The sequence below is a fragment of the Hyla sarda genome, chromosome 1 (assembly GCF_029499605.1).
Source record: "Hyla sarda isolate aHylSar1 chromosome 1, aHylSar1.hap1, whole genome shotgun sequence".
In the NCBI taxonomy this organism is placed as follows: Eukaryota; Metazoa; Chordata; class Amphibia; order Anura; family Hylidae; genus Hyla; species Hyla sarda.
The window spans coordinates 460,018,080-460,032,831 of record NC_079189.1 but is presented as its reverse complement, the minus strand read 5'-3'; the positions used below and the strand labels follow the sequence as shown (position 1 = coordinate 460,032,831).

Genomic DNA, 14,752 nt, shown 5'->3' with positions numbered 1-14,752 from the left:
CAGATGATGACTGAGAACAATCAGTGACACTGGGAGTTCTCAGCTCTGCAAAGGGGGCAGTATATGCTATAAATTCTGCAGGGTGCCCAAATTTTTACAGATGCCATTTTTTTGTTTTATGTTATTTTGAAAGTGTAAATGATGGAAATAAAATATAACTTTTGTTGACATATTATGTCTAATCTGTAATTTGATGCCTTTTGGAGATTTTTCCATGTTTCCTTGGCTTCTTTATGCACATTAATACAAATTTTTACCTGGGGTGGCCAAACTTGATCCCCACAGTATATTCTCTTTAAATCCACAATCTGTGACCCATCTATCAGAATCCCACTAACAAAATGGAAAACAAAGGCATAATACATATTTCTTTTACCATTTTAATCACAATCAACTTTTTAACCCTATCAAAGACATGTCAAAAGTTTTGATCGGTCACGGTCTTTGAGTTCAGATCTTCACCGATCGTCAAATAGAACCGGGAGAAGCACAGCTCATTACCTTTTCAATCTTGCTGCAGGAGATTGGTAATGGAATATGACCAAAATGTAAACTGGGTAAGTATTCATTAACGTGTTGTGGGACAGCAAGTGCCCAAGTTTAGATATACAATTTACCATCACTTACCTTCACAGCAGTCCAACCGACAGGGAGCTAGGCGGATAGCCTCCCGAAAGTGAATGATTGCCTCTTGCACTCTACCCATATTTCTTAAAGCTGCCCCCTTCAATAACAATGCCTGAACACTGTTACTGTTCAGTTGGATTGCTTTGGCTCCCAAATACAGAGCTCTGGAGTGTCTCTTTGTATAAAAGCTGTGGCACCTGGTATAAATGCAAAAGAAAAAAAAAAGTTGAATAAATATGTTTGTACGTCCAAATGTAGCACATTCTGCAGTTCCAGTCCCATTTAATACATATCCCAAGCTCCTCCTCACTTTAGGTTGCATTCACATCACAATCTCTGTATCGGTCAGTCAAATGTGTTGTTAAAACTGGTGGCTTAAAATAGTATGGTGTTTAAATTGTGTATGGTGGCTTAAAATTGTATGGTATTATGTTTTCACACATATTTAATCATTTCCATATTATAAAAAGTATACACACACACACACAAACAGAAAGAGATTATATATATATATATATATATATATATATATATATATATATATAAAATCAGTTTTTATATTTTTCACCATTTCTAGACTGTGTCAAAAAGTACTGCACATGTGTGGTCAACAACACTTTTGCTTGCGGAATAAAAATCGGATGAAAAAAAGTTAATGGACAAAAATAGATGCGGTGTTGGATACTATTTGTCAACAGAAGTCAATGGATAAGTCTAGATACAGTATATGATTTTTAAAGTATAAAATCGAAAATAAACTAGACTGATGTATACAAGGCTAAGTGCACATTGGCGCGGAGCTCCATTCGGTGTGCCAAAATTGTAACGTGAATGCACCCTTTATCGTAATTTGTCTCATTAAAATTTTACATTAGGACTATGGGGAAGATTCATCAAGACCTGTGCTGAGGAAAAGTTGACCAGTTTCCCATAGCAACCAATAAGATTGCTTATTTTCCTTTTCAGAGGCCTTTTCAAAAATGACAGAAGCGATCTGATTGGTTGCTATGGGCAACTAGTTGACTTTTCCTCTGCACAAATTTTGATTAATCTTCCCCTACGAGTCCGAAGAGAAAAGCCATGCCCCCTTCTTCCTCAAAGTCTTGTGTCTGGCTGTTATACAACTGGCTGCAGCAGGAGCCTCCCCCTCTGCCTTGTTTACAGTAGACAAGGACACACACATGATGAAACCAAGGTCCTCCCGGGGGGATGTGGCGAGGCGCCGTGGAAAATGGCTGCTCAGTGCTAGAGCTCCGGTGCCACGAGGCCCTCTGCCAGCCATATTAACCCCCTAACGACAATGGACGTAAATGTACGTCATGGTGCCTTGGTACTTAAGGCACTATGACGTACATTTATGCTCCGCCATGACTGCAAGCACCGGAACGGTGCTCGCGTCATGAGCGGCAGGTCCCGGCTGCTATCAACAGCAAGGGACCCGCCGGTAATGGCAGACATCTACGATCGCGCGGATATCCGCCGTTAACCCCTCAGATGCAACGATCAATACAGATCTGCGGCAGTGCAGTACTTTAAATGGATGATCGGATCGCCCACAGTCCTGGCGCGGGGATCCGATCATCCAGCATGGCAGCTGGAGGTCCCCTCACCTGGCTTCGGCTGTCTCCCGTGGTCTTCTGCTCTGGTCTGAGATCGAGCAGACCAGAGCAGAAGATCACCGATAACACTGATCAGTGCTATGCCCTATGCATAGCACTGAACAGTATTTGCAATCAAATGATTGCCATAAACAGTCCCCTATGGGGACTATTAAAAAGTGTAAAAAAAAAAAAAAAAAGGCGCAAAATAATGTAAACTAAAAAAGTAAAAAAAAACATTGAAAAATCCTCTCCCCCAATAAAAAGGTAAACCGTCCGTTTTCCCGAATTTACCCTCCAAAAAAGCGTTAAAGTCTGAACTATTAAAATAGATTGTTAAATATCCCGTACGGTGAACGGGGTAAAAGTAAAAAAAAATAAAAAAATAAAAATTTTAAGTAAAAAATTACAGCTTTTTTTAATTTAAATTAAAAAAAAAAAATGTATAAAAAGTAAAACATAGGCAAAAGTGGTACTGGTAAAAACTACTGATCATGGTGCAAAAAATTAGACCCCAAAACTGCCCCATCAGCTATCAGCAGCAAGGGACCCGCCGGTAATGGGAGACATCCACGATCGCACGGATGTCCGCCATTAACCCCTCAGATGCCATGATCAATACAGATGACCGCATCTGCGGCAGCGCAGTACTTTAAATGGATGATCGGATCGCCCACAGTGCTGGCGCGGGGATCTGATCATCCAGCATGGCAGCTGGAGGTCCCCTCACCTGGCTCCGGCTGTCTCCCGGGGGCCTTCTGCTCTGGTCTGAGATCGAGCAGACCAGAGCAGAAGATCGCCGATAACACTGATCAGTGCTATGCCCTATGCATAGCACTGAACAGTATTAGCAATCAAATGATTGCCATAAACAGTCCCCTTTGGGGACTATTAAAGTGTAAAAAAAAAAAAGTCAAATAATGTAAAATACAAAATTTGAAAAATCCTCTCCCCCAATAAAAAAGGTAAACCGGCCGTTTTCCCCATTTTACCCCCGAAAAAGCGTAAAAAAAAATAATTAATACACATATTTGGTATTGCCATGTGCGTAAAAGTTTGAACTATTAAAATATATGGTTAAATATCACGTACGGTGAACGGGGTAAATGTAAAAAAAAAAATATGTTTAAGTAAAAAATTACAGCTTTTTTTATTTAAATAAAACATTTTTTATAAAAAGTAAAACCTAGGCAAAAGTGGTACTGATAAAAACTACTGATCATGGCGCAAAAAATTAGCCCTCATACATGGAAAAAAGGAGATTTTTTAAACACTTACTGTAAAATCTCTTTCTCGAAGGATCCATTGGGGGACACAGACAGTGGGTGTAACTTGCTGTCTCTAGGAGGTGACACTATGGCAACAAAAACAGTTTGCTCCTCCCAGCAGGATATACCCACCTTCAGGCTCTGAGCTAGTCAGTTTAAGTTCCAGAGCAATAGGAGGAGACCAATAGGTTCAAGAAAGACCCAAAAACTGTCCGAGAACCAGAAGAAAAAACACAACTGAACACACCCTCGGACAGAGAACCAAAAGGAAAAAACAAAACAAAAGGGGCGGGAGCTGTGTCCCCCAATGGATCCTTCGAGAAAGAGATTTTACGGTAAGTGTTAAAAAATCTCCTTTTCTCTATCGGCTCCATTGGGGGACACAGACAGTGGGACGTCCCTTGGGTGGGCAGATAAGTAAATCAGGCAGATGACTGATCCACTGCCGCCTGCAACACCTTACGCTCCAGGGAAGCATCAGCAGATGCGAAAGTATGAACCCGATAAAACCTCGAGAAAGTGTGCAAAGACGACCAGGTAGCCGCCTTGCAAATCTGCGAGGCCGAGGCTCTATTTTGGAGAGCCCAGGATGCCCCAAAAGAACGAGTGGAATGAGCCACAACCCTGAAAAGAGGAATCTTCCCCTTAAAGCGATAGGCTTCCGAAATGGCAGACCGAATCCACCTAGAAATGGTGGCCTTGGAAGCAGGTTGTCCCTTGCGATGACCTTCCGTCAGGACGAAAAAGGAATCACACTGACGAAAGGAATAAGTGATGGAGAGATAAGACCGAACAGCCCGAACCAAGTCCAGCTTGTGCAGTAAGCACTCCCTAGGATGAGAAGGAGCCGGGCAAAATGACGGGAGGACAATGTCCTCATTTGAGATGAAAGGCTGAGGCCACCTTAGGTAAAAAGGAAGGGTCTGGCCGGAAAACAACCTTGTCCTGGTGAATCACCAGAAACGGAGAACGGCAGGAAAGGGCTGCCAATTCAGACACCCTCTGGATGGAGGTGATAGCCACCAGAAACGCCACTTTCCAAGAAAGGAGGCGGAGAGACACTTCTCTAAGGGCCTCGAAGGGTGCACCCTGGAGGGCACTCAGGACCAAATTCAAGTCCCAAGGGGGAGAAGGTGACCGATAAGGAGGAACACCGTGCGCCACTCCTTGAAGTAAGGTCCGGACATGAGGATTAGAAGCCAGGGGCCACTGGAAAAAAACTGTAAGGGCCGAAACCTGACCCTTAAGAGAACTGAGAGACAATCCCGACTGCAAAAAGGAGAGAAGACGGAGGACCGAGAAGGTCACCGGGGAGAAGTCCTGTGCTTCACACCAACGAAAAGAAGACCGCAAAGTACGGTGGTAAATCCTTGCAGAGAAGGGCTTACGAGCCTTGAGCATGGTGCGAATGACATGGGAAGAGAACCCGCGGGCCCTCAAAACCGCGGTCCCAACCGCCACGCCGTCAAATGCAGCGACTGTAAATTGGGGTGGCAATGGGGACCCTGGGAGAGCAGGTCCGGACAGAGCAGAAGGCGCAGTGGAGGGTCGCCCAGGAGCCTGACTACATTGGCGTACCACAACCTTCGGGGCCAATCTGGAGCTACCAGAATGGCGGGGATGCCCTCTGCCTTGAGCTTCCTCAGCACCCTGGGAAGAAGCGGAAGAGGAGGGAACAGATAGGGTAGGGTAAACCCCGCCCAAGGAATCACTAGGGCATCCACGGCCAGAGCCTGATGGTCCCGGGACTTGGACACAAACGGAAGGATCTTCCGATTGTGTCGGGACGCGAAGAGGTCCACGTCCGGAATACCCCACAGGTCGCAGAGGTGCGCGATGACCTCTGGATGTAGAGACCACTCGCCGGGGTTGGGAGAGGACCGACTGAGGAAGTCTGCTTCCCAGTTGAGCACCCCCGGGATGTGAATTGCCGAGATGGCCGGAACCTTGCTCTCCGCCCAGGAGAGAATCTTGGTCACCTCGGCCATGGCTGCCGAGCTGAGAGTGCCGCCCTGACAATTTATGTACGCCACAGCCGTGGCATTGTCCGACTGAACGCGGACAGGACGGAACTGAAGATGGGACTCCCAATGAAGAAGACAAAGAAGAATCGCCCATAATTCCAATATGTTTATTGGAAGAAGGGTCTCTCGGGGAGACTAGAGTCCCTGAACCGTCCAATCCCTGAACACGCTGCCCCAGCCCGACAGGCTGGCATCCGTTGTAACAACCTGCCAGTGAAGGGGAAGAAACGACCGCCCTTGGAGAAGAAGGGGGGAGCGGAGCCACCAGAGCAGAGACTGACGGACCCTGCGAGGGAGAACAATCTGACAATCGAGGGACAGAGGAGACCTGTTCCACCGAGAGAGAATAGCCAGTTAGAGGGGACGGTAATGAAAGTGGGCGAAAGGTACGGCCTCCATAGTTGCCACCATCCGACCCAGTACTTCCATACAAGTGCGAATGGAGACTGATACCTGGGTCCGAAGGGAGCGGATCCCCGACCGGAGCGCTAGACGTTTGTCCGGCGGAAGGCGAATTCGGGCAGAGGCCGTGTCGAAGAGAAGTCCCAGAAAGGTTAGAGACTGGGTAGGACGGAGGACTGACTTGTCCTGGTTGATCATCCACCCGAAGCGAGCAAGAGTGTGGAGAGTGATGTCCAGATTCTCCAGAGTCTGGGCCCTGGTTGGAGCCTTGATGAGAAGGTCGTCAAGGTAGGGTATCACAGATATTCCTCTCGACCGTAACAGGCCCATCACCGGCGCAAGGACCTTTTTAAAGACCCGAGGAGCCGTGGCTAGACCAAAGGGGAGAGCTACAAATTGAAAGTGCCCCTCCGGAACCGCAAAGTGGAGGTACCGATGATGGCCCAGAAATATTGGCACATGGAGGTAAGCATCCTTGATGTCCACCGATGAGAGGAATTCCCCTTGTTCCAGGGACGCCACTACCGAACGGAGGGATTCCATTCGGAAGTGGCGGATGAGAAGATGAAGATTGAGACGCTTTAGGTCTAGGATTGGTCGCACAGAACCGTCCTTCTTGGGGACCACAAAAAGATTTGAATAGAAACCCTGAAAACGTAACCCTGAAGGAACAGGAACGATAACCGCCTGGAGAAGCAGGGACTGGAGAGCCGCTCGAAACTGCTTCGCCAGAGGAGGAGACCCGGGGGGTCCGGGATCGAAAAAAGCGATCCCTCGGAAGGGATGCAAATTCGATCCGGTAACCGTAGGACACCACGTCCCTCACCCAAGAGTCTTGAATGTGAGAGGTCCAAATGTCTCGAAAAACCGAGAAGAAACCGCGGGTGGGGGCCTCACTTCATGCAGAAGTGGGCTTGCGGTTGCCTGATTTGGGCGTAAAACGGCCGGACCGGTTGGAGTCCGACTTCCAAGACGGGCGAGCCCGGAACGAGGGAGCCTTCTTGTCCCGCGAAGGCGTCTGCCCAGATCCCTTGTTGGAGCTGGAGGTCCGAAAGGACCAGGTCTTCCTTTGGGAAGTAGGGCGAGCCTTATTCTGAGGTAACAAGGAACTCTTACCTCCCGTTGCCTTGGAGATAATCTCATCAAGGCGTTTGCCAAAAAGATGGCCACCCGTAAAGGGAAGCTCAGTGAGTGATCTTTTGGAAGCGGCATCCGCATTCCAAGCCTTAAGCCACATAGAGCGGCGGAGGGCCGCTAGATGACCCACAGCATAGGCAGCACAACGGGCTGCTTGCATGGAAGCTGCACACAGAAAATCCCCGGCTTTACAACATTGGAGAGCCGAAGCAGATAGATCCTCCGGGGGGGATCCCGCTAAGATATCCTGATGGAGCTTTTGGCACCACTCCGACAGGCCCTTGGACACCCATGTGGAGGCGAAGATGGGAAGAAGAGAAGAGCCCGCAGCTTCCGTAGCAAACTTCTCTAAGGATTTTACCTTCTTGTCCGTGGGGTCCTTGAAGGCAGCGGCATCTGCCAGAGGCTGTGTAGTCGCCTTATTGATCCGGGAAACTGGTGGGTCCACTGAGGGAGGAGAAACCACCTTAGTGACAAAGACCTTGTCAAATGGATAACGATCTTGAATGGTCTTGATTCCCGGGAACCTCTTGTCTGGATGTTTCCATGCGGTCTCCAGAATGTCAAAAGAAGTAAGCAGAAGCGCCTGCTAATAGCAGCACCGCGGCAGTGAGCCGCTTATAAGGCGCTGCCGGCAAAGTGAAACTAAGCCGGCGCTGAAAAGCGCCCAGCCCGGGACAGCGCCGCGGCTAACAGCCGCGATAAGGCGCTGTGAGACAAGGTTAACACACACAAGTGAAGCGTCGGAATAAGGCGCTATGGACGTGCACCCATACACACACACACACACGTGAAGTGCCCCCCTATATGAAGCCCCTTCAGGTGCCACTGCTCCCCCAAAAATAAAAGTGCAGCCTGTAATAAAGTGTAGCCCCTGTAAGTTAGCCCCCAAAAAACGGGTGGGCCAAAACAGGGGGTCTTCAGCTGCTGCGAGTCCGTACCTGTGGAGAAAAAAGGGGAAGTACTTACCTCAGTCAGAAGAACTTACCTACTGGAGTCTTCAGTGAACTCTTCAGTCAGCATTAGTTAACTGCATCACGCCTGGCTGCTATGCGCGAGCGAGGCGAGCAGAGAAATAGGGGGACCCGGACCCGTGAGGTACCACCCAAGCGCTGACCGTTGGCGAGGGGGGGGGGGGGGGGGTTAACAGTGCATATACGCAATGTCTGTGCCCCCTCACTCGCAATGGGGAAACGGGGAACCGCAGTCCCTGAGTCCCCACCTGAAAACAGAAAAGAAAAGGAATAAAAAACGAACACGTCCCTAACTAGGAAAACAAAAAAAAATTTGAAGACCTGGTCTGGAGCTACCCAGACCCGTCCACCTCCTCAGACACTAAGCTTAAACTGATTAGCTAAGAGCCTGAAGGCGGGTATATCCTGCTGGGAGGAGCCAACTGTTTTTGTTGCCATAGTGTCACCTCCTAGAGACAGCAAGATACACCCACTGTCTGTGTCCCCCCCAATGGAGCCGATCGAGAAATTAGAAAGTTATAGGTGGTCTAACTAGGGAAATTTCAAACATACTAATTTTGTTAAAATGGTTTGAGATTTTTTTTTTAAGGCGGAGGAGGAAAAAAAACGGAAATACAAAAATAAAATTGGTCTGGTCCTTAAGGCCAAAATGGTCCTGGTCCTTAAGGGGTTAAGCACTGACCGCCAGCAGCTCTATGGGAAAGACCTCCCGCAGGTCCTCCAGGAGACCCTCCATTACCCAGAACCAGTCTCCGGTAGGCTTCATATCTTGCCGTCAGGGGGGTGATAACACGAGGCGGGTGATTGATCTGATAGATCTGGTTAACCTAGTCCTAGTCTGGATGCCGAAAGGGCCTTTGATAGGCTGGGCTGGACTTTCCTTTTTGTTCCCCTTCGGAAATTTGGGATTATGGGTAATTTCCTTACTGCCCTGTGGGGTCTCTACCTACGGCCTCTCTTAAAGGGGTAGTCCAGTGGTGAAAAACTTATCCCCTATCCTAAGGATAGGGGATAAGTTTGAGATCGCAGGGGGTCCGACCGCTGGGGCCCCCTGCGATCTCTCTGTAAGGGGGCCAGGCCCTACGGCCAGATAGCGGGTGTCGACCTCCGCACGAAGTGGCGGCCGACACGCGCCCTCAATACATCTCTATGGCAGAGCCGGAGATTGCCGAAGGCAGCGCTTCGGCTCTGCCATAGAGTTGTATTGAGGGGGGTGTCGGCTGCCACTTCATGCGGAGGTCGACATACCCCTTTCCCGCGGGCTGTCGGGGCCCCGTACAGGAGATCGCAGGGGGCCCCAGCGGTCGGACCCCCGCGATCTCAAACTTATCCCCTATCCTTAGGATAGGGGATAAGTTGTTCACCACTGGGTTCACCACTGGACTACTCCTTTAAGTTTCCTCATGCCTCTTCCTCGCCTTTTCCTCTGTCCAATGGAACTAGACAGGGGTGTCCGTTATCTCCCCTGATTTTTGCTTTATGTATTGAGCCCCTAGCTGCCATGATCCAGGGAATGCGGATATCTCTGGAATTGCTCTCCATGATAGAGAGTTTAAAATCTGCCTCTTTGCTGACAATGTTCTTCTCACCCTCACGAGTCCTTTAACTTCCCTTCCTAACCTCTATAGGGTTCTATGTTCTTATGGTGTTTCTGGCTACAAAATTAATCACTCTAAAACTGAGGTCCTACCCTTGAATCTCCCGACTCCTCTTTCCGCTCAACTATGAGCTGCCTATTCTTTCCAGTGGTCCCCCACTGCTATTACCTATCTTGGTGTCTACCTCAATTCAAGCTACTCCTCTCTACACTGCTAACTACTGTCCTCTGTTCCGACACCTTTGATCACTCATGGAAAAGTGGCGGTCCCAGTAAACATTCCTTTTCATTCGTATAGCGGTGGTTAAAGTGACCATTCTTACAAAATGTCTTTATTTTTTCAAAACAATGCCCGTTCGAGTACTGTTGTCTGCCCTGCGAACATTCCAAATCAGCTATTTTTCATTTTATCTGGGATGATAAGAGGCATCGCCTCCCGATGTCTGTTATGTTGGCGGGTAGGCATATGGGGGGGTTGTCGGTACCGGATGTCTAAGTACTATTGGGCCGCTCATGTGCGCCATCTAGCTGCCTGGACCGCATATCACGCTTATAGCCGCTGGATGGAACTTGCGAAATTGTGGTTGGCACCGATCCACCCAAATACATTCCACTGGAGTCCCTCCCCCCCTACAGTTCTCCCAGGCCTCTTACTAGGACACAGGTCCTTCTCCAGATATGTATGGGAGTATTGCTCCAGGAAATTCTGGCTTTTTTACTGTGTCTCCCCCCTGCTGTCTTTTCTTTACCATCCAGCTTTCCCCCCGAGCCTCACTTCCAGTATGATTAGGGAATGGGGTGACATAGTAGACCCCCTATCCCACACACTGCCATCCTTTGAGATCTGGCCATAGACGAAGGGTCTTCTCTCAGACATTTACTCTATTATTAATGCTCCCCCTGATGGGAGTGCCCCAACTCATCATTACATGAGTCGTTGGAAGGAGGTTTTGAACACCACTATCCCCCTGCCCCAATGGTGGATTATTTGGCAAAGGGCCTCCTTTTGGACAGCCTATAAAGAAACGCAATTTAAGATTTTAATGGGCTAGTATCATACCCCTACACTGCTTAATAAATTGAACCTAAGTATTCCCCCTCAATGTTGGTGTTGTGGTGTGGGGCTAGGCACGGTCTTTCACATATTCTGGTCCTGCTCTATGATTGTTACTTATTGGGAAATGGTGAAAAGGCTGGCAGCAGAAGTGCATGCAGGTCAGGTCCCCCCTTGGACACCCTGGTCTACTTATTGTACCTCTCCACTAGGTCCTTACCCAAACGGCCTTTCAAGTTGTTCATGCACATGGTCCTAGCGGTCTAAAACCCTTATCTCAAAATGCTGGAAGCAACCCCTTCCTCCCTCTTTGCCTACTTTCCTTTTCTTACTTGTGAGGTACTGTTTTGTCTTGTAAAGAATTGTTCTTTACTGTTCTTAGGGGCCCGACGAGGGGCCCTCCCAGGAGATTTGTTGAAGTATAAGCACTGTTTGCCAACTGAGTATTGCATGAAAGGTACCTGTGAAACTACTTACTCAGTTGTCCTATTTACTGCCTGATATACTCCTGCTGCCTATTTCTGACTCATGTTTGTTTTAGAATATATTCTGTGTTGTTTTATTACTGTACTGAAAAACCTTAATAAAAATTCACAGTCAAAAAAAGAAAAAAAAAAGAAAGAAACAAAGGATAGGGGATAAGATGTCTGATCGCTGGGGTCCCACCGCTGGGGACCCCCGCAATCTGTCATTCAGCACCCACCTTTGCGGCTGTCACGCCCCCTCCCATAGACTTGCAATGAGGGGGAGGGGCATGAGGTCACGATACGCCAGGTCCGTGGTCATCACGCTGCACACTCAGAGCCTCCAGGGCTGCGGAGAGCTTGCAAAGGTGGGTGCTGAATGACAGATTGCAGGGGATAAGATGTATTAAGGCCAGAGTACCCCTTTAACTCTGTAGCTGAAAATGGGACATATCAGCATAAATTAACCCCTGTATCAAGTGGTCAAAATCACAATCCTTTGGCAGCAATTGTCTATTGACAGATTTCTTAGAAAGAAGAGGATTTTACCAGACATGGCTGCAGATGACCAGAAATGACTTCTAATATTCCCATTAATGGGTCTTACAACTTAGTAAATTGTGCACCAGTTAAAATGTTCCTATAATCTGAAAATCTGCAGAAGGATTTTTATCTTGAACACATTATACACATCATTTTTACCCTGACACCACCCAAGGCTCAGCATGTTGGTCAGATATGTTGAATAATCGACAGCCAAGATTTTCTACATCCTCCAGTCGCCCTTCTCGAGCTAGCAAGTATCCGTATATATCCATCCCTACAGAGAAACAGGACAACTTTATAAATTCAACAATGTAACACTGTATGACTAAACTAATATTCCTCTTTTACTAGAAATAGATTTATTGCCAAACCCCAGTGCTGAAATACTTTATTGCTGCAGGGAGACTGCTCATCCCACTATATTTGCCATCACGGATCCACTAAATATCGGTTGAAACAGATTTCATACTGGGAATCCTGAACTAGCCATACATGTATTACAGTATGAAGCCTCTAGGCCTCGACCAGGAGGGGCCACCTTGACCTAATACTATACTATATTCATATTGTTCATCATACATGTTATGGTGTATTTTTATATCGTTCACACCTTCCTGTTCTTCAATTAACAAGTTACAGACAATAATATATGTGTGTCTATAGTTTCAGTGCAATAACTTTTGGAAAGCTTAAAATATAAAATGTTGAGTTCAAAATATCTTCCTTTAAAGTTTTCATCCTAAAATAATGTTTTTCAAGATCTCATCCCCCCCCCCCCCACCCCAGATAAAAATTAAAGTTTACCTGTCATTAACAAAAAACTTTTTATATAATGTAGATAATACCATCTTATGTATATTTGTAATATACATTGGTTAAAAATGTGTCCCTACAGCTATTGTCTGTGTGTCTCTGTGAGGAGTTCAAATACAGGAAGTGTGGGTGGACAAGCGGGGCTCTGGGCACCGAGGACAAGCGGGGCTCTGGGCACCGAGGACAAGCGGGGCTCTGGGCACCGAGGACAAGTGGGGCTCTGGGCACCGAGGACAAGCAGGCAGGGTTCTGTACACTGAGGACAAGCAGGGCTCTGTGCAGTAAGGCTCTGTGACATGCTCCCAGCTCACACATCAGGATGATTGACAAGTCAGGAGCCTGCACAGAGCTCTGCTTGTCCTGCCCTCACTTCCTGTATTTGGACTTCTCATAGAGACACAAAGGCAATAGCTGCAGGGAAAGCATTTTTTCACCCAAAAATATGCCCATTTTTTAATCAATGTATATTACAAACATACATATAGTATTATCTACATTATATCTAAAGTTTTTGATAACGAGAGGTACACTTTAATATATATATCTATATACAAAGACACAGACTAGGAGCAGTGGGACTATGCACTGTCAGGGTAGCGGCAGGGATATATCGTGGAAGGAGAGTACATTTTAGTTTTAAAGCATTACTGTCGTTAGAAACAGCCTCATAGAGAAATCCTGTTTGATTGACAGGCGGGAGCGAGAACAGCAGTGCCTGAATTTCGACTCATTGCCAGGCTGAAATGAGTCGAAATTCAGTGGTGACGTCACTGCTGAATGCATTCGGCCACTAGGAGGGCCACCCCTAGTGGCCGAATTTAAAAGTAATTTAAAACTTGTTTAAAATCACTTTTTTTTTATTAAAGTATATTAGAGATATGTTGTAGTACTTAAGTACTACAACATATACATTTTTTTACTTCATGACAGTGCCCATTTAAGTTAAAATTTCCTAGTGCATCTAGAACAATACAATACTTGACTGAGTAGTTGCAATTGACATCAACATTTTCACAGCACGAGGCCTAATTTCTGTTGTAAAGAACTATCATGCCAACTGCGTCATACAATACAGTGACACTGGCCATACAATAGAGATTTCTGATGGTTGATCATTTTCTGTTCTCTTCATTATTTGTGAATAATATCTTTGGTCCTCATATATCAAGGGAGAGATCAAGCTGCAAATTGGTGTCAATTTATTGTTTCATCCTATGGCATTATCATCTAGAATGACAACCTGTCTAATATTTCTAGTACATAGCAAGACAGACAGAGCAGTACAGAGATGATATACGGGAATAAAGAAACCCTCCCTGAAACACAGATACATACCTTTAATCAAATAGGGGTCCAACATCTGGGCCTGCTCAAACTTCAGAATGGCGTTTTTATTATCACCCACCCTAAAATATAGGTCTGCCAAACTTCCCAGTAGGTCCACATTGTCTCTCAACAAAGATTTCTTTTCTAAAGAACTGAGAAAAAAAGTAGTGTGAATAAAAACTAGTAAAAAAATAAAAAGCTAGTACCATAATACAGTGATGTAAAGCACATCATTTTTAATCTACAAATCTTTATAAACAATTGAGCAAGGGTACAAAGTTACAGCCTACAGTACAATCCACTGTGGCATTCACAAGTCTGTGGCTTATGGTGCTACAATATACCAGTATGTGAAATGGATCCTATTGTTGGAAAAATAAATGAACACCCCCTTTATTATAGGAGCTCAGTTCAATGCTAATTATTTTAATAGAAAGAATTGCTTCTTATGCTAGATATAGTTATACGACTTAGGTTTTGTCTTAAATTGGCATCACCCTCTGCAACATGCTACGTATCCACAGTGGAAAATGTATTGTATAAATGGGTAAAAAAAATGCAAAAAGAAAATCTACCAGGCTTAAACATAGCATTGTCTATGGGTATGGTTATGAGCAGCTACACATGGTTAGGTTTATAGTGGAGAGCTTAAAAGGGGTATTCCAGGAAAATCTTTTTTTTATATATCAACTGGCTCCAGAAAGTTAAACAGATATGTAAATTACTTCTATTAAAAAATCTTAATCCTTTCAGTACTTATGAGCTTCTGAAGTTAAGGTTGTTCTTTTCTGTCTAAGTGCTCTCTGATGACACCTGTCTCGGGAACCGCCCAGTTTAGAAGAGGTTTGCTATGGGGATTTGCTTCTAAACTGGGCGTTTCCCGAGACAGGTGTCACCAGAGAGCACTTAGACAGAAAAGAAC

The 14,752-nt window shown here is 46.2% G+C and overlaps 1 protein-coding gene across 2 annotated transcripts in view; it reads right to left on the bottom strand.

Moving 5' to 3' along the window:
- The window catches only part of ANAPC7 (anaphase promoting complex subunit 7), a 61,679-nt gene that overhangs the window by 12,223 nt on the left and 34,704 nt on the right, over positions 1-14,752 (bottom strand). For both annotated transcript variants that reach the window (XM_056534439.1, XM_056534431.1), the window contains exons 6-8: positions 13,840-13,982; positions 11,848-11,965; positions 628-824 (exon numbers count right to left, since the gene is read on the bottom strand). In XM_056534439.1, coding sequence (XP_056390414.1) covers positions 628-824; positions 11,848-11,965; positions 13,840-13,982 — 458 coding nt within the window. The remainder of the gene's footprint in view (positions 1-627; positions 825-11,847; positions 11,966-13,839; positions 13,983-14,752) is intronic.